The following is a 25524-nucleotide window of genomic DNA, read 5'->3' on the forward strand; positions in this document are numbered from 1 at the left end:
CACTCACTTCATCGATACGACTGCATGCATGTGACTCAAAGCGCTTCCGGTGTTGATGCCTGAGAGATGTCGAATTTACGGTACCAGTGGTGAGGGGGAGAGGCAGTCCATCTAACGAAATACATACATACCAGTACTAAGATTTCGATGGCGATTAACGAATGAGCGAGAAGGCTGCTCTCCAAGGGCATGCTGAAACTCTGGTTAGATGATCGAATGGGGCGTCTCACTACGTCAAATTTACACTGGAGTTCATGTGCGTGCTTCGCTCCGCTAGCAAAATCAGCGCGCGCCCATCGACGCGTTCCCGCTTTTTTACGGTCCAAACTTGAAAATGTATCACGACTATTTCCAGGAGTGTACATTCTATCTCTTATTTCGTTAAATGGTTTCTAATACTGCAATAAAGGTTGGTACTTCTTGTCCGATTGCCGAGGATCATCGGACAGCCTGGTCAGGAGCGCAGGCACGGCTACTCTCAGCGGTAAATTCGGCAGTGAAAAGGTACCTTTACCACCTCGTCAAGGGAAACACTGGAAGATAGGGAGTCTCCTTAGTCCATCTTAGTTGGGCCGCAAATGCCTTCGACAGGATCAGAGCGATGCCGAATTGCCGCCCTTTGATGACGAATGCAGTACTGAATATCAACGGGGGACCAGTACTCGACTATCACCCCTGTCAGCTAGATGCGGATGGGACAGCTACTCTCGAGGTTTTGGTACCCAACCAAGATCGTACGAAATTCTTGACACATCTAATATACGACTCCACCTATAAGCCGTCCATGAAGGCGATAAACCGTCCACGCGACTGTGCCGGTTTCAATGAGCACCGCATGGTTGACTGTCGCTTCGTCGTCGGGGATAATGTTAAGGTACCACAGATCAAGATGAACTTCGACGGGACTGCACTCTTGCTCACCCCATATGGACAGATGAGCCTCACATACTCTCGCTTTGCCCAGCGGTCTGCGGGAGGAATGTATATTACATTCGAAGGGAAGACCCAGGCTGAGACCGAACACATAAAGAAACACATCGGTGATGATATATTCGTCAAGGCACGGCATTACGTGACTAAAGGAGATGATGGTTTCCCACGTTTGTCCATTTACCATGATGAACCAGAGGCTCCAAGGGGGTATGTGATCCTCACTTATAGACCACACCTTTAGTAGATTCATCATGCTCACAGAGGTGGGTTATACGAAGACGATTGGACGAGTTCTTCACGTGGGTACTATCATCACCCATGAAGGAGTTTTCAACTTTATCACCTACTTCAATATCATATGTTTATCAAATCGTGGGAGCTCCATCATAGCGGGCAGACGTGTCGGAAATCATTCGTGTTTTCATAGTATATACCCATTTAATGCTAAATCGAAATTATATTCCCTGGTGAATTTCATCTAGTGGAGGCACATGTGTTTTTTATTTACGTATCGATGTGTGTTAGAAACAAATAGCATGTCATGTGAGGCTGTCAATACCACGATGTTGTCGTCGTGTTCAGTACGCAGTTGTACTCTTCTTTTTCCACGTAGATTCAGAAAGGAAGATTAAACCGTCGCTATGCCGCATACGGCCTACTAACCAACAAGGGGGTGGCGCCTTTCGGCAGTTGAGAGTTTCAGGGAGATGATGTTATTGCTGTGTACTGGAGGAGGTCAGTTATAAAAGTTTTACTCACTCTTATTGTAAATAGGCCGATGAATGGGACCTACTACGGGTGGGAGGGAGGGAGCTAATCTTATCCCATGCAGCATATCTATGTTACACCTCTATTTGTGTTTTTGAATAGTTCGGTGATGGCGATATAGCCTCATGGCAATCACTGATCTAGTCCTCGAGACGCCGTCATCGATCATAGACACCCGCCTGGCTTCCGTATAGCTCTGTGATCATACAGCAAATGTCCTCAGCAGCAGCAGCAGCAGCTCCTCAGTACCCTTCCGTATTACGACCAGGCCCCGCCGCTGCACCGGGCATTAATCGACTCGCCTTGGCCCTAGCGTGCTCCAGTAGCTCAGAGGCATGCCTCCTCATCTCATTGATACGTGATCAGGCACTGGGTTGTTGATCTATGTAGTGTCCAGTCCGAGGCGGTACCCTCCTCACTATTTCCACAAGCAATTCATAACTGCTGATGAATGGATCCAACAGGGCGTTGGCAACTACGAATACTATTGCCCCGAGAAGGGCGCGACATTCCCTCCGTACAAGGTGAGCTCAGCTGATTCCAGCATCTGCGTATCTGCTACTGTTGCTAGTGGCTTGGTCGCCTACCTGACCTCCGAGATCACAACACGTATACCGCGGAAATCCTACGACGCTATCCGGAGTTGTACGATCAGCTCAAGCGTCGTGTCACAGAAAATGGTGATGAAATCATCTCTTCGCGCCAAAGCGTCATGTTGTTCTTGCAGGCGTCGGTTTAGGAAAGTGCATCAAAACTGGCATAGACAACATTTCTGCTCAAATTGGCAAGCAGGTCGGCATTGTGGCGGCTGACGTCGAAAGCTACTGGACCTTCGCCGAGCTGTAGCGCCTCCTTCCTCCCCTTGCGGTGGTTATGATGAATGGATCAGATTCGATGAGGTCATATGCAAGCTCCATGGCTACTCGAAGGACGACATACAGTCACACGACTTCGACTCCACAAAGTTGACGGACACCCGAATAGATCCGCAGGGAAGGTGTGATACTATGTATCACCCATACACCATTCTGCCTTGTTAGATACGTCCTGTCTAGCACTATGCGCGTGGTGCGTTCATTGGAGGGGTACAACTTAACACCAAGTCTGTCATTTGAAGATCGCAGAGCAGTTGAGCAAGTGATCTCAGCAGCGCTTGCCGATCTGGGTGGTGTGTACAAGGGGAACTACTACGGCCTACCTGGCAGCGAAAGCTATAGTGGTACCGAGCTCGGTCGAGACGAGGAGGCTCGGCTGAAGGAGGAAGGCATCCTACTGCCTGAGCCTGCCTCTACGATTGTCCTGTCCTCGGGGATAGGCCGACATTGGCCTGATGGTCGCGGGATGTTCTATAACGACACGAGGGACGTCTACGTGTGGGTTAATAACAGCGATCACATGGAGATCTCTGCGAAAGCTCAAGGAGATGCCGTGAAGGAGACCTTCGGAAAACTCATGGGTATAGTTGGTGATGTAGAGAAAACACTACGGCGTCAAGGTAGCCGCGGCTTTGCCCACGATGAGCATTTTGGGTACCTGTCAACCTGCCCTAGCAATCTTGGTACGGGTCTCGGGATCCTACTGGAGATGCGCTTACCCAATCTGATGAATCGATCTGAGTTCCGAGATATCCTCAGAGTACTCGGGTTGCGAATGTTCGTCACTGAGGCCGACAGTACTGTGTGCTGCATTGAAAATACTCAGAGAGCTGGTCCAACCGAGGTGGAGCTCACGAATGCCTTCATAGAGTCGTGTAGAAAATTGGTGACGTTAGAGAGCTGCCTTGAAAAAGGCTCTAATGTGGAGGATGAAATGAAAACCATGTTAGCGAATGCTTAGCTTGAATGTTTCTGTTTATGGTCAACAGATTGTTGTTGTTGTTGAAGGGGTATATGTCTGTAGTAGAAAGGGTGTATGGCAACGTCTGGGTATCTCCGCCGTGCATTTCTCAAAGCGGACGTTGTCACTCCGTTGATGGGCGGCCTCAGCTTGGCTGTTGCCGGTGAGCCTCCTGTGATGGGTGGGGCAGGAGAGGTTTGCTCGATCAGGTGTCGGAACCTTATGGATGCAGAATCGATCTCCTGACTATCCTCCCAGAGGCCTGGCTCCCCAAGTGAAGCATCTACCTGAGCGCATAAGGAGGGGTCTGGGCGACGACGAGTACTACTGCGAGGAGGTTGGCGCTACCTTTCCAGCAGATGAGGTTCGCCTCATGGGCGTTGATCTCTTGGTAGAGGCGTTGCTCAGGCCCCGGAGGAGCTCCCTGATCTGTCGGGTCATGAGAGCCTTCTTGCCAAGGTGTTGATGGAGAAGCCCTCTTTGTATAAATACTTGCGGAATCGAGTCACAAGCAATGGTGCGTTACTTTCTATGTGGGTCCCATCGTTCATCAGGTGTTACCATTGCGAAGTGTATAAAGAGTGGTATGGATAATCCCAGTCAGGCAGATGGAGGGAAGGTCGGCATCATAGCTGGAGATGAAGAAAGCTACGAAGTCTTCAAAGGGCTGTAACACTCCACCTCACACTTTTTGGTTTCCGTTTTTTCTATCAGATTTGACACCATCATTGATCGCTGGCACTGTGGCTTCCCACGGCATGCTAAGCACACCAACGATCTCGACCCTTATAAAATAACCAAGACGCAAATCGATCCTACAGGAAAGTAGGTGTCGCCAACTCGGACCCTCTTTCGTCGTTTTGGGACCGCCGGAATTGCCAAGGCGAGTAATTTACTCTATTTACTCGCCTCCTCACAATTCGCCTTCGATGAGAGAAGCGTCGGACACCGCGTTGCAAGATACGTTCTTTCTTCCCGTGTGAGCATCGTGCGATCGATCCGAGGGTACAGACTACCGCCGAGCATATCCTTCCAAGAACGCCGAGACGTAGAGAGGTTGGCCGTGCAGGCCTTGAAGACCTTCCCCATACATCTCCATGGTTACTACAAACCTCTGCTCGGGAGTCGGAGTTTCTCCACGGAGAATAATGGCTCTGATGAAACTCACAAAAAGGAGGAGGATATCGTCCACCCTGAGTCGGGGCCTTTGCTCTCTTCCGGGATCGGCCGACACTGGCCTGATGCTCGAGGTGTATTCCACAATGATACAGATGATCTCAGAGTTCTGGTTAACGATGTGGAGCACTTGGAGTTCATTTCGACCCGGAAAGGGGATGGTGTCAGAGCATGCTTCGCCGAGCTTTCGGAAGCCCTCCGCACCTTCGAGGCTTCACTTGCGTCCCAGAATCGGGAGTTCATGCACAACGATCGTCTCGGGTACCTCTCGTCACACCTCGACAACCTCGGCACTGGACTGCACATCTCAGTAGAGATGAGGATCCCCAATATGATCGGCAGACCTGATTTCGAGCGAATCATTCGTAGAATTGGACTCAAAGCCGCCGGGAACACGCAAGGCGATAAGTTTCATCACACTTTGTTTGTCGAGAATCTCGACGTCTTGGGACGTAGTGAAGTCCAAATAGCTGATACCGTTATAGAAGGTTGCGCCAGGCTGGTCGAGTGGGAGCAAGCGCTGGAGAAGGGTCGAGACATCACGTCTGAGCTACCAAGATGACTGCCCTTGGGGGCTCATGGTAGATGCCATCGATGTTTCTGTGATATCCATGTGTGTTTTGTTATGTACAGTGGGTGGGTGTCATCACCAAGCATCGCTGGTTAGGTCAGTCGTACACAGCGTGAGCTGTTCACGTAGTTCGCGACAACACTCGTGTTGTGAGGCTGTGGAAGTATTTCATGCTCCAGTGCCAATGGAAAATGGGTACGGTTCGAGCGTGTAGGTGAGTGACAAAAAATATACCGAACACTGCAAAATACCCCACAATTCGTCAGAAAGCCATATAGGATAGGTCCCGGCTAGTGCAATAGCTAGAGAGATCACCCTAGAGAGAGTATCACCCGAGAAAAGTAGGTCATTATTAATGACGCAGTGTAGCTGATGCCGAGACGTAGAGTGGCGAAAGGGAACTATGCGAAATTCGGCCATGCATTGATGGGTGTCGACAACCTCGGTGCGTGGTGAGACAACGGGTTGTATCCCTTACTGCGTGATCAGTGTCCCTAATTATCCGTTATTAAATGCACGGGAAGATTCCCAGTGGCGTTTCCTCGTTTCTGTGATTATAGTGAGAGGTTTTTTGCCTTGGACGGCAACGTCCTATGAGATATCTCCTCATCGAAACCTCATGTTCGTACCAGATACTCCCAAAATACCGATAAGATCTCTGACGTAATGTTGGTGTACATAGCATTCCTTAAAATGGCTCACGCTTTGTCGACGGACATCGGTTTCGAATTTCACGAGTCTGGGAATTCGGGGGCCCCCGGATCAGCTCGTCGTAGAGCTCCTCTTCAAAAGAAGTGTCTCTCACGCAGAAGAGCTTGTTTCAACCACCCGAATATCCCGACTGAGTATACGCATACGTCCATGCCCAGTGAACTAGGGAATACGTTTTCGGTGATCTCATGGTGAACGAAAAAATCCTCAAGTGAATGAAACTTTGCCGACTACGCGGACATGGGAAAACGGTGCTACGTTCATGCATTGACAATAATATAGGTTTGAGTACAGCGTTATGCCCTTAGACGTAGGAGCTGAGGGGAAAACGTGACAGTTCCTGAATATGTTGCTGAACGCCATCACCTGTTGTTTCGCTTGATGATACTTCTGTTGCAGCTCGTCTCGTGAGGCCTCTGCGATTCGTAGACGCTCAGTCACTCTATCGTGTTTATACCACACCTCCACCACTTTGTCGCAAATGTTCTTCGCGTATTTCCGCAAGGCACTCCGCTGATGCTCGGCGCGAACCTCAAGCGGCAATTCGAGAGCCTCCAAAGAAGACGCATCCCACCTTCACAGCATTCACGTCAACAAGAGCCATCCAACCTCTCGATATAAGATCCTCGTTGGCCATACTGGCACGCTCGAGGGACCGCAGGGTCTCTTGTCTCCGCTCATTAAACCTGACAAAAAACCTACGAGACAGTTCGAGAGCCTCCTTACCTGCCGAGACCCTCTTTAGTGACCTCACAGAACTTGCTGACTTCTCTCCTCGATGAAGTGATGAGCTCCGATATCGCACCCATTTCTCGTGGTTCGACGATGCTCCTCCTCAGACTACCACTCGTCGCAAAAGCAAAGGAGTTCGGTTCTTGGCGAGACTCATAATCAGCGGCGCGCATCGATGCTCGTTCGAACTCCTCGAGGGACTTTAGCCACCTAACACTCCTCTTCCTTGTGGAGATGCATCATCCCGCCATCCCACCTTGGTGTCACATGCTCGAGATCTGCCAAGAGACGCCTAAACCCTATACGGCACTCTTCTGCCGCTCCGAGTGAAGACTGGGCATCAGCTAGGCGCATGCTCAACCTGAGGGAAGCAAGGGACTCGACAGTCAACATCATCGATTCTCACTGAATTAACCTGATGTGCTGATCACAACGTGAAAATTCCGGGCTAATTTTAGGAAACGCTTATTGGTTTCTGTGCATCCGAATTCTATGCAAAGTTCTGTAGTAAGTGGGGAAACTCCTGAGCTCAGCTGAGAGAAGCCAACACGTACAATCCAACAATAGCGCACCTCTCTCGTGTGGTGTAATCTCCTCCCGAGTCCACCAGCCGAGTCCGGAGCGACATCAGCTCCTGTCGATGTCTGCCTTGTTCGACCACCATCAAATCTTGAGCTCTCTCCAGCTCCTCCCGGAGATCCTCCACCCCCTCCTTCACATCGTGTAGTTCACTCGACACAGCATCAGAATGCTCACGTGCTGCCTCAAGAAGGACGCCGGCCCATTCAGCTGATTCCTCCGCAGTCCGCCCTCGCAGCTCCAGGGAGTGACAGACAGCTCGAGCGTCTTCTATCAGCATACCACACCTTTCTCGCCAACACTGTTGCGTTCCTATGACACCTGATGAGTGCTCATCCTCAAGCGCCTTGAGATTGCCAAGCGCATCGTTTAAGGTCATGGATGCCGCCTCTCGAAATCGTCCCTCCAACTCCTTAACCATCATCGACGACCTCTCCCGAACTTGGCACATCTCCTCCAGCAACTCCTTGTTCTCCCTTGTGAGCAGCTCTACCTCAGCTACTCTCGAGGCGACCTCCATCCGAGCCGACTGCGCTATATCGCTGCTCGTGGCAACTTCATCACACATGACCGTCAACCTCCCTTCCAGCTCCGCTCTAGCTTCCTCAGTCGCCTCCAGTTTATGACGTAACACGCTGATCTCTTCCTCTCGCGAACGCAGCTCAGCACTAGAGTTTTCAACTTCTCCCCGAAGACGTTTACAATCTCTTTCTAATTCCTCCACACGTGATCGAGATTCGTTTGCCGCATCCCTCAGTCTGCGCACCTTGTCAACGACAGGCCCCGGGGAGTCAGCACCCCAACTATCTCCCACAGGGAAGCTCATCGCCTTCAAAATGGATCTAAATTCTTCCAACAACCCTCCTGCAGATTCCCGTGCTTGTTCAAGCGCCGAATTGGCACGCTCCAACTGTCGTTGCAAATCTTCACAACGCTGTTGGGAGAGCTTCTGATCGCGTTGCAAACCCTCAGCAGCTCCCTTCAAAGCATGACCCAGCTCAGCTGCATTTGACAGGGAGTAGAACGGCCTCTTGTCATCGATTGGAACCCCAAGAGAACTGCCGAGGTCCGCGAGGAGAAGCTGCACTTTAGTCCTCATTTGCATCTCCAGACCGCTGAAGTCCTCACGTAACGTGCTAAGTCGTTCGAACGATTCTCGATCCCCTTGGTCTCGCATTTTTCCAATCTCAGAGATCTCGTCAGCCTGTTGCTCAGCGAGCATACGCGCCGCATTCAAGTCGTTTCTAGCGCACTGCAATTCGGCCTCCAACCTGACATGCAGAGTTCGTCACTATGAAACGTGTCGGTACCCAAGACGATAAAACTCACAGGGAACATTCAACTTGATAGTAACAACAGCATACCCACTTTGTTGACTTTTGAATAGCAAGTTCGAGGTCTCCTCCACGGTGAGAATATTCAAGAGGAGGTGGTTGCTCACGTGACCTGATAGTAACTATAATAACCGTCAGAGGTTAGCAAGACCACTTGATATCCTCCAACGCCATAGACAGCCCTTCGGCTCGGTGGGTCTGCAACTCAACGAAAGCCAACGATTCCTTAGCTGATGAAATGGGCCTGAATACAGTCCAGGAATCAAACAAACATTGAAGATACGGAGAGCGTCGAAGAGGGCTTAGTCAGAGAGAAGCCGTAGGGATCGCCAGATGAGGTATACCACCCGCATGGTGGGATCTCTTCGATGACGCTTCCCAGGATCGACGACCCGACCGGGGATTGAACTTGCGACGTCGCGAGGCCGTTCTCCACAACACGTGTTACAGTAGCTCTAAAACGTGCGCTACGGGGGCGTGCTTCCGCACAGAGAGATTCGTCGTCTTTCTAGAGATGTGAACACCCACATGTTCGTCGTTCCCTCAGGGAGCATCCCTGACGTTTTAGTCATCTCTGCCTTGCTGGAGTCAGCGATCACCACATTGCTACTATCGTTGACAGCTCCTCGAAGTTCCTCGAAACGCGCCGCTTGCCCTCTGTAGAGAAAACGTGGAAGATCAATCGACTATACTGCTGTCAGTCAACCTTATGGGAAACATATTAGCGTTGAAACGGGATAATTATTCGATCTTCATACCACTCCAATGTCAAATCAAACGAAGTGAAACTTCTGGGAACAAACATGGGCAGCATGATGGGGCTATTCCTAGTGAATACCCCTTCCCTGTTGCTCACCTCTCCACTAGAGCCTCCAGCTCCCCACAGCGGGCCCTCAGTTCAGCAATGACGACTTCATAGCCACCCGTTAGCAGAGCACTAGAGACGACAGTGTCACCATCACAGTGCATCAGCTCAACGCCCACCTCCGGGAGATTTGCTCCGCCAACAGCCTTGAGGACTCCAACAACTCTTGTCGCATCGAAGTCAGCTCATCTTGCATGCTACTCACTTCTCCTCGTATACGCTCATCAGAGCCTCTACGTAGAAGACCGTTACGTTGACGGAGGTCGACAATCCGCTCACTTCTGCAACTCTTCGCAGCGAGCTCTCAACGAGGCGATAACCTCTTCGTAGCCACTTATTTGCTGAGTCCTGAGCAACCGAATTCCGCTCAATACCTCATCCTACTTCCGGAGGTCCGAATAATACTCACAGTAGGCTATTGTCAGTAGGTCACAGTGAATGGTTGTCACAACGACAGATTAATAGATGAATATCAGCGACGAGCCCTTACAAGTTTTGTCTGCTCTCGTGCTCCGAACGATGCAAACTGCTGGAGACTTTCTCGAGCTGAGCGGTCAGGGATCTGCCGAAGGTGATCTCGGGGGAGCACTCGAGAGTAGCTACATATTATCAGAGCGTAAGTCCTGTACTTCGCCCTTCAGCCTGTCGCATTCCTCTCGTAGTACTCCCACCACTGAGTCCCGTTCACGGACAGCAGCAGCGTTACTGAGTAATAAAAGCCCTAGTTCGACTTCAAAGCCGACAGATAGTATCCCCACGCTGCTGCCTCTAGCCGGGTGGTTTCCATTTCCAATAGTCGGCCTTCTCTCGATGCAATGATGCCCCTCAACGCCTTGGAGTCGTGTTCAGTCAAGTACCTGGGCGACTTCTATCCAGTAGGAGGAGGACGCACCATCTGCCCGCCATACGCCAGTTCCTCCTTGTGGAGCTCCTCAGTAGTCTTCAGACGTTCGATCACAGCGAACACTTCATCGCGGAGTTTCTTGTTATCCTCCTCGACGAGAGCCAACTTATATACACTCCTGAGCACTCACCCAGTAAATGTTCGACAATCATGTCCACTTTCAAATGGAGCGAATTCGAACAGCGATCAACAGGAACGCTAGATCAAACGAATAATGCATGGTGCACTAGATAGATAATGAGGACCTGTGATGACGCCTTACTCCTCCTTCTCTCGTTGCAGCTGCCCTGCCTTCTCATCTGCCTGCGCTAGGTTCCCTAGGAGCTCCACTCGAGATGCTTCAGCACGACGAGCCCTGAGACTTAGCGCTTCTACTCATGCCCCTCCCAATACATGCAACCACCTCTCCTTATAGTCCTCGCCACTCATGTGGGCCCGTTCAGAAGCAGTCTCGAGGGAGTGGATTCTACCCAGGAGCTCTTTCTCTACGAAACTCGCTGCAGCGACAACCTGCATCAGATAGATTAGGAAGGCTGAGTGCAGAACCCAGACCTGTTGGCTGATGAAATCATCGAAGCTCTTGGAGGGCTCCGGCAGCCTCAGCTTGCAGCCAGCAATGTCCGTCTGGCACCAATTGGTCCTTCTATCTAGCAACTCTCGCTGCACCAAGGGCAGTCGACAAGACAAGGCCTGTTGTTCTTGTGCCTCGAGAGCGGCCCTTTCAGCGACTGCTAGGGCCTCAGTCAACTCGACGATCTCCGCCTTCATCCTATGGTGAGCCTCTTCGAGCTGAGCGTGATGGTCCTCAACTGTTGGTGGGCACTACCCCCACCTCCATAGTGATATCTCGACTAGCCCACGATAAACTCGTCATTGGTATTCCCTCCGTCCTTGCTAGAGCCAGGGCCCCCTTAGACGACAAGTCAGCATCCGCTGAGGCCTCCTCCGCAGTATGCAAGCGTGAGAGCTCCTAGAGTATGCAAGCAGAGGGCCAAGACAGAGTGTCACTGATGCCCACTACCTCCACAAGAGAGTTCTTCTCACTACGAAGGGCTATGACCTCAGCAGTGACCACGTCAAGGTCGTGGGACTTCTCATCCGCTAACCTCAGCGCGGCCTGACCGATCCGCATGCCCCTTTGCTACTCCCCTGCCCCCCTCCCCTCACCCTCAGCCGCTGGCCCTCATCCTCCCTCAAGGCCTCTGATTCCTGCCAAAGCTGGGTGAGCTCGGCAACTCGCTGGACAAGCCCGTCCACTCGGAGGCGATACTGGTTGTTTTCCTCAACTATATTGGAGCCCTGACACCACCACCTGCCCGAAGGAGCAACTGATCATCCCAACACCTCCTCTCGTAGCCGTCGGACCGTGCCCTCCAACTGACTTGCCTTGTCCGCAGCTGCTACTAAGCTCCTGTTGTGTTCATCTACCTGTATGAGCATGTTGTCCCTTGTGCCGGGACGCAGCGACTTACCTCACGCCTCAACAACTGGATCTCAGCCTCTAGTTCAGTCCTGACCAGCTCGTGCTCTCGGCGAATACCCTCGATGGTCTTCTGGAAGCTACAGGACTGTTTCGATAGCTGAGGAGGAAAAGCCTCATAGCTTGACGACGAAGTAATGGCAGAGAGTAGAAACTAGCGTACCGTTCGTGAAAGCTCTCACCTGGCTCTCGAGGTCCATCACGCGCCCTCTACTGGTGCTCAGATCTACTTTGAGGGCCTCGGCTTGGTCTACGGCGGAGCGATGCGCTTTTTTGGCCTCCTCTAGGGCTGACTCGGCCTTGGCAGTCTGATACTCTGACCGTCGGGAAGGTGAGGAAGCATTGACCTACCTGTCCCCTCGCCTTCTCGAGCTCCTCTATGAGCTTGGTCTCCTCAGCTGCTCGAGCCCCTGTGTCCATGGCCATCTGAAAGCACTCTTTATGGGAGGGCACGGCTTGGACCACCGACTTGCTGCTGCATGGCTTCCAACGAACGCCGCCACTTGGTGACTTCCTCCCTCAGCTTGTCACTGGCACGTCTCTGTGCCCCTGCCTCAACCGCCTGACATAACTAACTCCCACTGAGGGACCAGAAACCCTGGCCGATACCAGACGGTCCCTGTCAGCCTCTATCTCGGTCTTGATCCCCTCCAGCTCGTCCAACTTGGCCGCCAACTCCTTGCGGGCCTGTCGGCTCTCGGCCAACTCCTGTCTTGTGACTGCAGTTGGAAGCCTACCGAATCTCCAGCAGGACTCAGGCAGTGCTCACCTTCATCCTTGTCCCTCCCACCAGAGAGCACACCGAACTGTGCTACTTCGCTGAGTCGGTCGCTAAGGACGCTGGCCCTCCTACGGTGCCTCTCACACTGCTCCGTTATCTCATCAATTTCATCACTGAGCTTCTCTTCAACAGCTCGCAGCCTTCCAACTCTGCCAGCCTCCTCTCCCCGGTCCAGACCATATTTGGTTTCCCAGGCGACTATAAGAGCCTCCAGCTCCTGATCGGCATCCAACGGCCGTCTCCCGACCAGAGCCAGTGCTCTTCTGAGATCTCTCTCGAGCCCTTCGGGGTGTGACACGATGGTGGGCAAGCAGAGGAGCAAGCATGTGTGAGTTATGGAAGGTATGGTACGGATCAAGGAAGGGAATATAAACGAGCCGAGAGATTGACACGATGAGTTGATGACCGTAGCCGAACCGCCGTGGAATGTGATGACGCTACAGAGGTCGCTGTACGGCGACGAGATCAAGCTCCGTCCCAGAGACATGCAAGTGAGGACGTCCTCGGGGCTCTCACAGATGGTCTTCTCCACGAGCTGGCCCGCGGTGGTTCCGTCTCGAGCCGTCTCGTATACTTCCACGGAGACCTGCTTTGACCTGCTCTGTTCGAGGGCCTGAGCCCCAAGTTGGTCCAATAGTCTCCTTCCCAGCGTGGTAGAGCCGATGACAAGGAGTAGGGCCCCTCGTCTAGCCCCAGCTGCTGCTGTGACCAGGTCTGCGAATGTCCGCTCATAGAGGTCTCCAGGAGAGGACGTCTCGGGATCCTCGATAACTGCATGGAAGGGGTAACTGCCACAGACGTGGTACGGCAAACGACAACAGCGAGACAAGCCGCCGAGCGGAGCTCATTCATACCCCGAGACGCGAGTCTATTGAGAGAGCCGACTGTGCCTCATGTACCTCAGGCCTCTATAATGGATCTTATCTCCATCGACTCGTATGCCCTCACACTCCTTTGGTACGGCAGCTACCACACGCGGCAGAGCTCCACCTGCTGCTGTTGATGATGAGACCGTGAACGAGGAGGTGGAGACCGATAACTCAAATGACATTATACATGAGGACCATGTGTGGCAACTACTACTCATGCTACTCCCCCTATGACAACAACAACAAGAACACATAGTGACTAGTCTGGTGGTATTAAACCGGCTACATGCAACTGCAAAGGAGGTGTTATCACCACTTCATATCGACGGCTACTGGGCCCATCGTCTTGACGTCATTCACGCCATCGAAGACCTTCACACTCCGCTTGTCCTCGTCCAATATCTGCGCCCAATCACCGTCAACAACAGCAACTCAGATGGCGTGTCGTCCCACAAGAAGGCAAGGTATGCCCGATTTATGGTCGTCATTGATGATGCCCAGATTCTCCTTCTCGATCCCCGCACACACACCAAATTCCTTCTTAAGAGCATCTCTGGTCTCAACGTCACTGTATGGCACTCTGAGCCAGCCCCCATGGTCCTCCTTGTGGTACTCCACCTGCGCACTATAAAGAAGATACCAGCATAGTGTTGGCCACCTACCTGTTCCTCCTCGGAGTTGTCACTAGATATGAATATGATCTCCAACTTGTCCTCGCCCTCCTCTTCCTTCACTTCCTAACACAATGCCCTTTGGAGCTGGCGAACTACAAGGGCCACAAACCTCGTAGAACTCCTTTAGTACAGGAGTGAACTTCCGACAAGGAGGGCACCAGTGAGCCGAGAAGTACCTGAACCTCAGACCGCTGAGAATCCCACAACAACAACGCACGGTGTACAAGGCAATCTTCTCGTTCCCAGCGAGCACATCGTCAGCCTTCACTTCGGTGCCGTCTTGGGTGAGTAGAGTGTTTCCGATGAGGGCAGACATCAACGGCGATGAAACAACAAGCACGAGGAGGAAACTCTACGTTGGTGGTTATCAATTATTGCAGGACGATCTATACCATTCGAGTCTAACGTCAACGACCATGGCTCGAGTGCATGATCAGTCGTATGATTCGACTCATCCTGCGCTCCGGCCAAGATCGATACACTGTGACACAGTAGATAGTCGAAAATGCCCCAAAACTTCCCGTGGATGGCATCGTCGAATTGATAGAGAGATAGCACGTATCGGGAACGACGCTTCCTGAATACTCTCAAACTCGACTCGTTGCTCATAAGCAGACACCAACGTATGGATGCCAGTAACACACCGATGGTCATGGATATAGCACCTTCAAGGTTCATCATCTTTACATCGGTAGTGACTGCTCCCATTCCCTCTCGAATAGGCTGACCCCAGAGCAAGCTGATCGGCAATCCACTATGAACCAAAACACGAACCATTGTTCCTACAAAGTATGCACCCTAGAGAAAATTCACCTCAGCCATAGCAGGCTACCTGCCAGTGCCTGGAAAACGGTCGAGTCTCATCTTGATCAACAACCAACACCTCTCTCTCCATTGAACCTCACCGAGAGCCAGACGAAGTCGGACTACAGGGAGTTTGAAGAGCATCATCACATTTATATGACTGCGGGGCATCCCTCGTGTGTTGCGATCCACTTATCATCAACGCCTTCGATCCGATAACTCTCAACCAGGTATTGACAAAACACAGAAATAGAAGAAATCGAGAGAAACACCATCAAAGACAAAACCAACTGCGAGTTGCAACGCCTATGGCCAAAGACTACCACCAACTGCGAGATCAGCACGGAGCCTCCGATCGACTTGTGCTGTTATCCACAAGACACTATCGCGCGAAAATATAAGCGAATTTCCTTAAAACTAGTTCATGTAGATGAATATGTACAGTTTTTCGGGTGAATTTTGGTACGACGGAGTGTCACCGGGCTAGACGTATCTTGCAGGAACAGGAAAATGCTGAAGTGATCATGGGAAAGAGCAACCTGTATTGTGTAGGCCTCATCGATGGAAGGTGGCTCCGTTGACAGATTTTGAAATATTCGCGGTTTTATCAGAAGACCTTCACTGAAAATCAGCTCTGAGGGTCGATATATACCTGAGCCGGGGTTCGAACCTGGGTCGTCTTCATCAAATAAATTCCATCTTGTCGCTTTCGAGGCGATTTGTGGTCAACGGAGCCATCCCTTCCCGATGAGGCCAACGAAAAAACTGGTCCAAATGCGACTAAAGAAGTAACCCACTAGGCGTTCCAAATGAACAACTGGTGAATATGGATGCTTTTCGGAATCCCGCACGATCGTTAGCTGGGATGCTGACTCAGCATCTGAGCTCAGCTCTGCATTGCTGAGCACTCACAGGCGACGAGAGGCCATGAACATCCATAAACAAAGGCATGAACAATTCACTGGCAATGAACACTGCTGCTTCACCAGAGGCCAACGAAAAACTATCAGCAACCACATCAAGTGAACTTGGAAGCAAAAATACAGCTATTGTGACATTTATAGTATAACCATTAGTCGTCATCAATATCGCTCATATCCTTAGTCAGCTCATCTGCGACCGCCCAGGAATCCTCGACACACTGCACTACCTTGAGATTATACCTGAGCACTACTAAGGTGGAAAAACCGTCGTTTCCAGTAGTGGTTTTCTCATAGTACTACTCTCGCCGATTCTCGCTCCACAGTCGGGCCGCCTCGCTGTTCGCTGGACTGTTGGGGTTAGGATCACACAGCAATGACTGAACCGACGTTAGGATGGCTGCTATGTCGTATATAGGAGACCACTGAGGAGGAAGACAGTAGCCTGCATGTACCGCAGCCGGAAGATTATCACCTGGTTCTGCAGGATGTCTAGACATATCTCGCCGTTGGTGTAGATGTTGGGATGAAACATTGGATTCAGGAACCGTACCCGAGGCGGTTTGGTCGGGAACTCCTCACTGAATGTGACTTCCAGTTGGAAGGTACCTTCAAACGTCACCGAATGGCTCAAACTACTGTGCCCTATGCAGTGTGAGAAAATGTGCACATGGTCAACTACACGTGTCGGTGACAATACGGAAATTCTGAGAAAATTTTCGGAAATTCTTATTGGTTTCTGAACACTCCAACTGTAAATCGTACTATAGTTAGTGAGAAAATTCCTGAGCTCGGTTGAGGAGGAAAGGGAACATATATTCCTCCAACACTGGTCCTTCCCTCCTACCTCCTTCCCAAGGGGTATCTTCCGGCCCGAACATGACTGCAGTCCACCTCATGATATCATCCGTAGTCGGTGCTGCACTCACCCCACTAGGAGGGTCCTGTTGGAGCTTCTTCAGGTCCCGTATTAGTCGTCGACGAGCGACGGTTGACATACTCCCGAACGAACTTGTGTATTACTACCAACTCAGGATGCTGGCCAGGGTAAAGACCCATTAAATGTGTCCATGTTGCCAGGAATTATGAAACTAGCTGACTATAGCTCTTGTTGAACAGTAAGAGTAGCTTACTCCTGTAAAGGGGAGTAGGCTCGACAGGTACCCTCCTCTAAGTAGACAATAGGAAAGAAGCAGTATCGTTCCCAAACGGCGAGAAACGAGAGTGGTTCGAGTGTACGGTGGCGTAAAATAACACATCGTTAGAAGTTCCTCGTGGCGTTAGCTGTAATGTAAGGCATTACATAGAGTTTCGATTAAAGGGCATGTACAAGTCCACTAATACCAAAAAAGGATAAAAGGCGAAAAGATGCAATCCTCAACGTTTCGCTCCGCTAGAACAACTAGCGCTCGCCCGAGTCCTCGTGGAATGTAACCGGGTAGATGTCATATGCTCCAGACGCTCTGTAGTCGCTTACAATGCTTCACGCTCTCGACTGCTGTGCTAGTATTGGCTTTGCTCATCGTCAGTTGGCGTGTTGTTTATTCCAGTAGTATGCGTATCGAGAAATGTTGGTACTGCAGTAGCAACATCTACCCTGGCCATGGGGTAATGTTTGTACGGAATGACGGCAAGGTAGTAGTAATAGTAGTAGTAGTAGAAGGGTCATACGAGGCGTTACGGCTTCTGTGTAGATCTTCCGTTTCTGTCGATCGAAGTGTCATCGTCACTTCAAGCGGAAGCACAACCCTCGTAAGGCAGCCTGGACGAAGGCGTATAGGTGAGGGTGAGCTGTTGGCGCTGTTAGAGCCCTGTGACCTAGAGTTCGAGTTAGAGGACTTCCCGGGAACACGACGCGCAGGAGGCATAGGGAAGTCGGGACGAAGAAGACGAAAGTTAATCGACTAATGAGCAATGAGCTTCAGCGCGCAGCACGCATGTGCATAGCGCTCCTGCGTGAAACTACGTCACGTCACGATGGAGCGTGTCTCACTACTATGGGAATAACATAGGGACAGACTAGAAAAAAATGAGAATACATCGCTCAGCCTCGCCCCCCATAAAAGCGTGTACACTGATCGAGTGATGGTCAAAACCCATAAGCGAAAAATTACGTATCGTCATCATCACCATTCCAATCATGCGCTCGCAGAGCTTGCAAAGCACGTTCCTTAGCAGCTCTCTGTGGCCTCGGCTGAGGTGGAAAATTGTTGCTCCCATCTTGAGCAACTCGAGAATCATCGTCGGGCACGGTCTTATCGTGAATCAGGTCCTCAGGGTCATCGGAGACCAATCCGTCCATACGACTATCATCATCGACATCGAGGACACCCTCGTCCGGAATATCGTCGTCTTCTCGGAAGAGCTTCAAGTTTTTAATATGGTGTTCCTCCACAACGTTAGTACTTTCATGTACCAGTACAGCAATACGTTTACCAATGATACGAGTCACCTTAAAAGGACCACGGAAACGACGACTCCATTTATGCTCGCGACGGCCCAAAGCTAGGACTCTGTCGCCAATGCTGATGGGACGATCACTGCGGTGCTTGGAGCTCTTGTTCAAAGCAGTCTCGAAGGCACGCTCACGACGGTCTTGCCATATCGAGATAAATCGTTGTTGAAGCCTGTCTAGACGGAGGGCTCTATTGCGGGCCATAGATGTCAACTCGGTCGGATCATCGGTCTCGATATCATCGAAGTCAGAGTCGAGTTGCTCGATACGGAGCCGTGCCTGTAGGGCAGAGCACGGTGTGAAGCCGAACATGAGCTCGTAAGGGCTAACGTTCTCAGCGCCCTCGTAATCCAAGCCGTACGAGTTGATGCAGTTCTCCAGCATGGCGATAACGACAGGGTCGTCCCATGAACGGCCCGATCCTTCAAGCATTCTAGCTAGCGTGGAGTTTATAACCCTATGGCGAGTCTCGACCCAACCGAGTGTCCAAGGGGCCCTCGAAGCAGAATATTTTATTTGTAGTCCATGTAAGCGGCAATACTCCGTCATATACTTACTGAGATGAGCTTGGGCTCGATCGCATCGTAGTCTTACAGGATAGCCGAAGCGGTTGAAGATGACCGATAGACCATCGCATATGTTTTGAGCCTTGAAAGACCCAGCCAGAGGGAATACAGCCGTGAAGCTTGTGTAGGCGCATGTTGCCGTGAGAAGACTGGCTGTTATAGAGGATGAGTCGGATCCGCTGGACGCCCTTACGGGTCCTATCAAATCTATACCAACTTCGAACCAACTCTTGGCATCGACCTTACGAGAACCAGGCGGTGGTAACTGTTGACCGTCAGGGTCGACGAGTTGGCAGGAATCACAGCGGCGGATCACTTGTGCAGCGAAACGCTTCATAGCGGGGAACCAACAGAAGCTTGATAGACGTGAAGCGACATTCGGCGATTTACCATGGCTACTCTCGAGGTGAACTTCTTTCACCAGAGCCTCTCGAAACTCCTTCGGGATGAAAACCTGCAGGACCACTCGCCCCCCTAGATCATGCCGTATACGTCGGAGGAGTAAACCTGGCGTGCCATTGGACCAAAAATACCCAGGCTTCTTGCATAGGTTTAGAGCCTCGGGGTCGGTAGACGAGACTGTACGGAGTGTAGATAAGTCTAAGTAGGCCTTAACGTCGTTGGACCAGGCTTGAGGGTGATCTTCAGAGTCGGTATCGCTGCTAGTAGAGTCGTCATCCCCAACGTCTTCGGGGGTGGCGATTCGCAAATCAACATGCTTAGTCTCCGTGACACTGTCCTTGCTGACCTGACTGCCACATTCACGAGCCAAGTGATCTATAAGAGCCACCGTAGAAGAAGTTCTTGGCAACCACAAGATTTTCTCAACGTTGGAGATGTAATTGGAGTAGACAGAGTGCCATGCTCCACAGAAGTCAGTGATGGCCGATTGCCATTCACGAGTAGTATTAACGTTGTCCGTGACCCCATATACCAGACCGGCCAAGATACCCGAGTTACGATTAGCGAAGAGGATTTGGGCCGCCCTTTCGCGGAAAGTAGACGACCGTGTCATAGCCAATGAGGAGCCAGGGAAGGAGTTGCTATGAAAGGAGCCACCGTCGAAAACAGCTGGAAGGCACAGTATCTTGTAGCCATCTCGTTCCAAGACAATGTTTTCTTGTCGGCAGAGCTTGGTCAGATCATCGAAGCTGGATCCGAATTCCGACAGATTCGCTCTTTGGAGAAAGTCGATTGGTACTTGTATGACATGTATAGCAACACCAGCCCAATTATCGACATTTGCATCCGTGACTAGAAGGGTCGCGATTGCCCATGGTCGAAACAGATAGAGGCTTGGGAGTCCTCGGACGTAGAGATGACCTAGAGACCTCAATGGGGTCCTCGCATCGCTGCTGAGTGGGTCGAGACTAGCATCCGTTTGAGAGGCCTTACTGATAATCGAATATAACTGGGAGAGAGCTTGCTGACCATCTGGAGGGAGCCATTGTTTGCAATATTGGAAGATACCTGCCCAACGCCGGAGTAGGCTCAGAAGGTCCTTGATGTGATTGACGTCGTCTAGCTCTTTCAGGCAGTGATCGATGGCTTTCTCGTCGATCGGATGCTTCGGAGCCGGGAGTATAGTGTGAGAATCCGCCTTCAAGCCGCAGAAGGTGATAGTCGGTCCGTCGCCACACTTATCCTCACGAACAATAAAACCGTAGTGTTTAAAGAGGTCGATGACGCGCCTTTGCAGGGTAAGGCATAATTCCTTAGAGTGGGATCCGATGATCACATCGTCTTGGACATGACAAATGTGGCACCCCGGAGGAATCGTCAGCTTATTAAGGACCCAACGTACGGCTCTCGCAAATATCAAACTGCTCCATCGCCAGCCTTGGATAAGGCAACGCCCGGCATAGATGCGGGGATGGCTTTCGCCGGGGACGGAGATTCTTATACCAAAAAGCTTATCACCGAGAACCGAGTCGATAGCTATGCTATTGAAAGCATCCGAGAAGTCGATCTTAGCAAACCACCCACGGCTTGACGGGGGGAAATCACGGAGTAGCGTAGCAGCTGTGTCTTGGAATTGGTAAGGCCGTTGAGGAGCAGCGGTATTTTTGGAGTGGACGGTGCGAGGTGCAACCCACACTCCATTACGAAGTTGCAGCTCGTTAACGCTCCTGAGGTCGATGGTCAGACGATACCGGTTAACATCAGATTGTGGTATAGGATATTGGCGAACACGAATGCCTTCTTGTTTATCCACCAGAACGGGCTCGTTGATGCACATGACCTTGTGTTCCTCTTCAGGAGATATTCTTGCGAGTTTCCCATCCGCTACCATCCGATCGCAGACATCGGCGAGTATATACCGGTCAGTGGTACTGCGATTACGGGAACTCTCGCTGCGGGGCATAACGGACGCATTCTCGAGCATAGGAATATTGGCCTTCAATCTGGTGGTACCATCACCGTTGGGGACCTCGTCGAATAGGGATCGGTTACGTGGAGTCGTACTCTCGAGCAACGGTAGAGCCGGTCTCCCGAAGAGTAACCGCGGGGTACACGGCCGTGCCACCAGAAAAGGAAGCTCAATGATCTGAGAGCTCGTGTCAACATCAGAGGAGCCGCTCTCGGGACAGAGACGGAATCTCAGCAGAACTGCGGTATCGTGATGCTGGGCCTCGTTGTTTCCGAAGACGGTACGATAGGTATTTTTGGTTGGACGTTCGACGTACGGTACACCACGTTGTCGTAGATCGTCAAGGAGAGTAGAGTCGATGTAACACGCGCCAGCTCCGTTATCGATTTGGGCACGACAGAGCACACCTCGGTGATTATCATCTGTAGAAGGTAAAATCCGACAGTAACGGTGCAGCGGGGGAAAAATAGGAACGTCCAATGGCTCTCCAACGGTACCACATTCGGAGTTGAAGTTGTCAGCGGTATTCAGGTAGGCAAAAGGTGCATCAACTTGCGTCGCCATTAGAGCTGATTCCGTACAAGCTGGTTTCTCAACCGCTGACTCTGCATTGGTAGTCGCCGTTGCAGAAAGAGCCGGACCAGTGGCTAAAGACTCGATACATACGCCAGCCATATGACCAGGTTTGCGACACCTTGGGCACGGAGTGAGAAGGGTACGCATACATTCTGCAATCGAATGGCTGAAGTCGCCACACTTGCTGCATCTTTTGTTGATTTGGTAGACATTTTGAGAACGACATACACCTGCACGATGACCCGGTTTATTGCACCGATAGCAGGAACCCTTTCGTATGCTACTCGCTACAGTGGCCATCTTGTTGTTATCGGTGTGGACAGCCTGAGCAATCCCAGGTAGAGATTCAGCAGTAGACGACACCATCGCTTGTTCTGTCGTATTCAGAGTGTTTCCCAATACAGAGTGGGAATACTTCTTCCTCTGAATATCCCAGTCGGTGAGAAGTTCAGCCAGCTCGTTGATATTGCTGATGTTTGGCCATACCGAACAAGCTTGTTCTCGGTAATGAGGTGACAGTCCTTTGATAAACAACTGTTTCTCCTGGTAAGGAGTGTGTTGAATACCGATGTCAAGTCCCTCGTCGAGGAGTGCACGGAGTCGGTCAACAAAGCTAGTGGGAGTTTCCAATTTCTCCATCTTCAAAGCATCGATACGGGCAACAAACTTGCCGTTGTTGTTGGTCATCTTGTATCGGGCTCGTAGGAAACGATCGGCTTCCTGGAGTTTCTGTAACGAGTCACCCGTCGAGAGTCCGATGCGGCGGATATGCTTGCCAAGCTGCTTGTAGACAGACGAGTCGAGACACTGAGTTAGGTACAGATAGGTGTCGGCAGCGTTGAGGTGGAAATCGGCAGCAGTTGAGGAGATATCCGAAAGTAGGCAAACTATGGGACGAGCATCTTGTTGACCACGATACTTTCCTCCATCGGGTAAGGGCACCTTCGATAGGGCGCTCAAACCTCGATACAAAGAACCGACGCCAGTGGCAGAAGGGGACGAAGATCCATTAAGATGATCACCGAGCGAAGAACGGTAGCCGTGGGGGACAACATCATCGGATGAGTGCGAACGGGGATCAGCCGCTACTGCTAGGTTGGGAGCGTTCGGCGGTCCATTTTCGTGGCCAGCAAAAGTGGGAGCCGGGGTACCGCTTGAGAAATGAGTTCCCAGCAGTGAGTGCTGCTGCATCACAGATGGCGGGGTATGCCATACCTTCTCTGGGGCATTGCCAGTGTCGTCGGGTTGACCGAACATCGCGATTGGCGGGGGTACCCTCGTCGTACGGTACCGACGTAGTTGAACTCTAAGTATGAGATCGGGAAGGTCGTTGTCTTCAAGAAACCACAGATCGGCCTCCTCCAACTCGTGGTCTTGGAGGAAAGCTTGAAGGGCTCCAAAACCAGCACCGAGGGGAGGTTCTTGGGGAACCTGCTCGCTAGGGGCGGCCGCGGAGGTGTTGGCGATACCGTCATCGTTGCCTTGCCCGGGTTCTCCACCAAAAGCTGAGCTGTTGGCGCTGTTAGAGCCCTGTGACCTAGAGTTCGAGTTAGAGGACTTCCCGGGAACACGACGCGCAGGAGGCATAGGGAAGTCGGGACGAAGAAGACGAAAGTTAATCGACTAATGAGCAATGAGCTTCAGCGCGCAGCACGCATGTGCATAGCGCTCCTGCGTGAAACTACGTCACGTCACGATGGAGCGTGTCTCACTACTATGGGAATAACATAGGGACAGACTAGAAAAAAATGAGAATACATCGCTCAAGGGCACCAGTCTCCTAAGTAGGGAATATATCTTTCTTAGGGCCGCTCATGGTAAGGAGATGACTACCGACTCGACATTCGACTTCGAGAAGAAGAGGAATACTCCTGTAGGAGATGTGGCCGTGGTGTGGTATGAATGTGGTTACTTGTTTAGGTCAAATACGACCGTGACTTGTGGGTGAAGACGGTCCGAGCCATGAAGATAGTCGATCGCATTAGAACGGTAGCTTCCGCAGGTTGATTCTCGAGTTGAGGCCGGTATCAGGTACGCAAGGAGAGGTTCCAGAGGAACAGGCTGGCCGCACAGAGGAAGGTCCGCATCCACCTCGCTGAGAAGGAGATCGCCAAGCAGGGTAGTAGTGTTGGTGGGGGCAGGGCTTATGAAGGCACGCCTGTGCTCAGGCGAGCTGCTCAAGAAGCCGATCACCAAGCTGGACCAGATGAAGCGTCGGGAGGAGCTCAAGCGCAAGGAGGGAGCTTTGCCCAGCCAAACCGAGAAGGTCCACAGGATGGATGCCGATGGTGGTTCCGATTCGGACTAGATAGTGAAGGGACCTGCCACAAACCGTGTGGATACGTCATAACTTACTATACAACAACCTTAACGTCATATTACAACTGTAGGGTTTCTATTGGTTTCTAAGAGGCTCTTGAGTTGGGCTACTGGACGAGGCTTGGAGTATTATTGTTGTTGTTGATGCCGACGAAAAAGACATGCAAGGAGTTGCCGAGTCGGTCTCGATCATATGGGGGTTAATAAGACTGCTCGGAAGCCTGGTCTGGCAATGGTTATTTTTTGGGATGAATTGATCGAGATATGTACGTGGGGGAAAGTGAGAGGGTCATAGGGAGTCGTTATCCTCGTGATGTGTGGGAGAGTAAATCCCAGACGTGTCGAAAAAAGTCATTATTGAGGCACTTCAGGGCTCTTGACAAGAGTGGCTCTTTTGAGGACAGGTAATACTATTTGCACTATGCTATGAGGTTGTCGATATTTCCATTCAAGATGATGATGGGCCCCTAGGATTGCATTTTAATGACTATTTCGTATATGCATAGCTCGCGGACTCTGCCGGTGTGGAATTCAGCGGTTGAAATGCGGTAAGTTAAGTTGAACTGTTAAGCGGTAATGAAAAGTTGAATGCGGAGACTAGATGCATGATCGCAGGCCAGTTTGTGGCCTAGGTTCGTTTCTGGGGGGGGGGGCGCTGAAACGCTGGCAAGGCTGTTCGAGGCGACTTAGAAGTCCTGCCTCCTCCTCTTCCTCCTCCTTTGATCGACATTATGTCGACGACATATGAGAATCCAATCTAGTTGTAGGTGCTTTCTCAACAGTCGCATACTGTGCTCTAGGTGGTTGTAAGGCTTATACCGGATGAGTATTCCCGAATGCATTTTGAGTGATAGTAGCAGACTAGACGAGTGCTACCTGATACAACAGAATAAGTATGCGAACGATACTACACACAGACAAACGACCTTATATAATGACGTGATGAAGAGGCTGTCTTTAGCGCAGCTTGTCACATAATCCCACTGTAACACAAGAGACAGTCATAGACGGAAGCTGAAGTCAAATCTTCCTTATACACCAACAGCGATTAGTAAGAGGCACTGAGAACGTGACTTTCTACACAGTTCGTGAGCGTTCTAATGATGCAGCCCAATCGACTATAATATTATAACTGTACTTTTCGAACCGATGTGTGTAGCGTTGTCATAGTACTCGCTAGCTACATCACGGGTATTCCCTCGAATACTCGTTCACCTCCTCATCCCCTAGGATAAAATTGATGTCGAATCATGTTCTCACGATTCCGTTGTTGTCGAAGAACGATGCCTTCGTTGAACGT

General features: G+C 51.1%; 5 protein-coding genes across 5 annotated transcripts; 2 read left to right on the plus strand and 3 right to left on the minus strand.

The window, feature by feature from the left end:
- Positions 1-2036: 2036 nt before the first annotated feature.
- Positions 2037-5275, plus strand: Pmar_PMAR023544 (Creatine kinase, flagellar, putative; the record flags this gene model as incomplete). The annotated part of the gene is made up of 10 exons (XM_002785785.1): positions 2037-2059; positions 2099-2225; positions 2273-2381; positions 2429-2543; positions 2591-2698; positions 2742-3521; positions 3933-4054; positions 4092-4206; positions 4252-4362; positions 4498-5275. The coding sequence occupies 10 exons, from the start codon at positions 2037-2039 to the stop codon at positions 5273-5275; spliced, it is 2388 nt and encodes a 795-aa protein (XP_002785831.1).
- A 1252-nt stretch (positions 5276-6527) lies between these two features.
- Positions 6528-14529, minus strand: Pmar_PMAR023545 (thioredoxin, putative; the record flags this gene model as incomplete). The annotated part of the gene is made up of 32 exons (XM_002785786.1): positions 6528-6681; positions 6722-6937; positions 6984-7088; positions 7300-8577; positions 8675-8752; positions 8795-8884; positions 9169-9297; positions 9497-9577; positions 9625-9738; positions 9785-9853; positions 9996-10067; positions 10109-10210; positions 10264-10362; positions 10414-10527; positions 10672-10764; positions 10813-10919; positions 10962-11198; positions 11242-11379; positions 11431-11526; positions 11577-11708; positions 11754-11837; positions 11882-11989; positions 12072-12197; positions 12241-12315; positions 12359-12451; positions 12499-12608; positions 12659-13458; positions 13856-13941; positions 13993-14157; positions 14202-14276; positions 14323-14389; positions 14438-14529. 32 exons carry the CDS (start codon positions 14527-14529, stop codon positions 6528-6530), a joined length of 5385 nt encoding a protein of 1794 aa, XP_002785832.1.
- Positions 14530-16089: 1560 nt separating this feature from the next.
- Pmar_PMAR023546 (ubiquitin-conjugating enzyme, putative) lies at positions 16090-16935 on the minus strand (the record flags this gene model as incomplete). The annotated part of the gene is made up of 4 exons (XM_002785787.1): positions 16090-16180; positions 16241-16362; positions 16413-16546; positions 16785-16935. 4 exons carry the CDS (start codon positions 16933-16935, stop codon positions 16090-16092), a joined length of 498 nt encoding a protein of 165 aa, XP_002785833.1.
- A 556-nt stretch (positions 16936-17491) lies between these two features.
- Positions 17492-24213, plus strand: Pmar_PMAR023547 (60S ribosomal subunit protein L24, putative; the record flags this gene model as incomplete). The annotated part of the gene is made up of 6 exons (XM_002785788.1): positions 17492-17572; positions 17632-17717; positions 23712-23778; positions 23826-23894; positions 23937-24024; positions 24047-24213. 6 exons carry the CDS (start codon positions 17492-17494, stop codon positions 24211-24213), a joined length of 558 nt encoding a protein of 185 aa, XP_002785834.1.
- Pmar_PMAR023548 (gag/pol/env polyprotein, putative) lies at positions 18048-23492 on the minus strand (the record flags this gene model as incomplete). The annotated part of the gene is made up of 1 exon (XM_002785789.1): positions 18048-23492. One exon carries the CDS (start codon positions 23490-23492, stop codon positions 18048-18050), a length of 5445 nt encoding a protein of 1814 aa, XP_002785835.1.
- Positions 24214-25524: the final 1311 nt, after the last annotated feature.

This window comes from Perkinsus marinus (genome assembly GCF_000006405.1).
Source record: "Perkinsus marinus ATCC 50983 genomic scaffold scf_1104296931952, whole genome shotgun sequence".
In the NCBI taxonomy this organism is placed as follows: Eukaryota; Perkinsozoa; order Perkinsida; family Perkinsidae; genus Perkinsus; species Perkinsus marinus.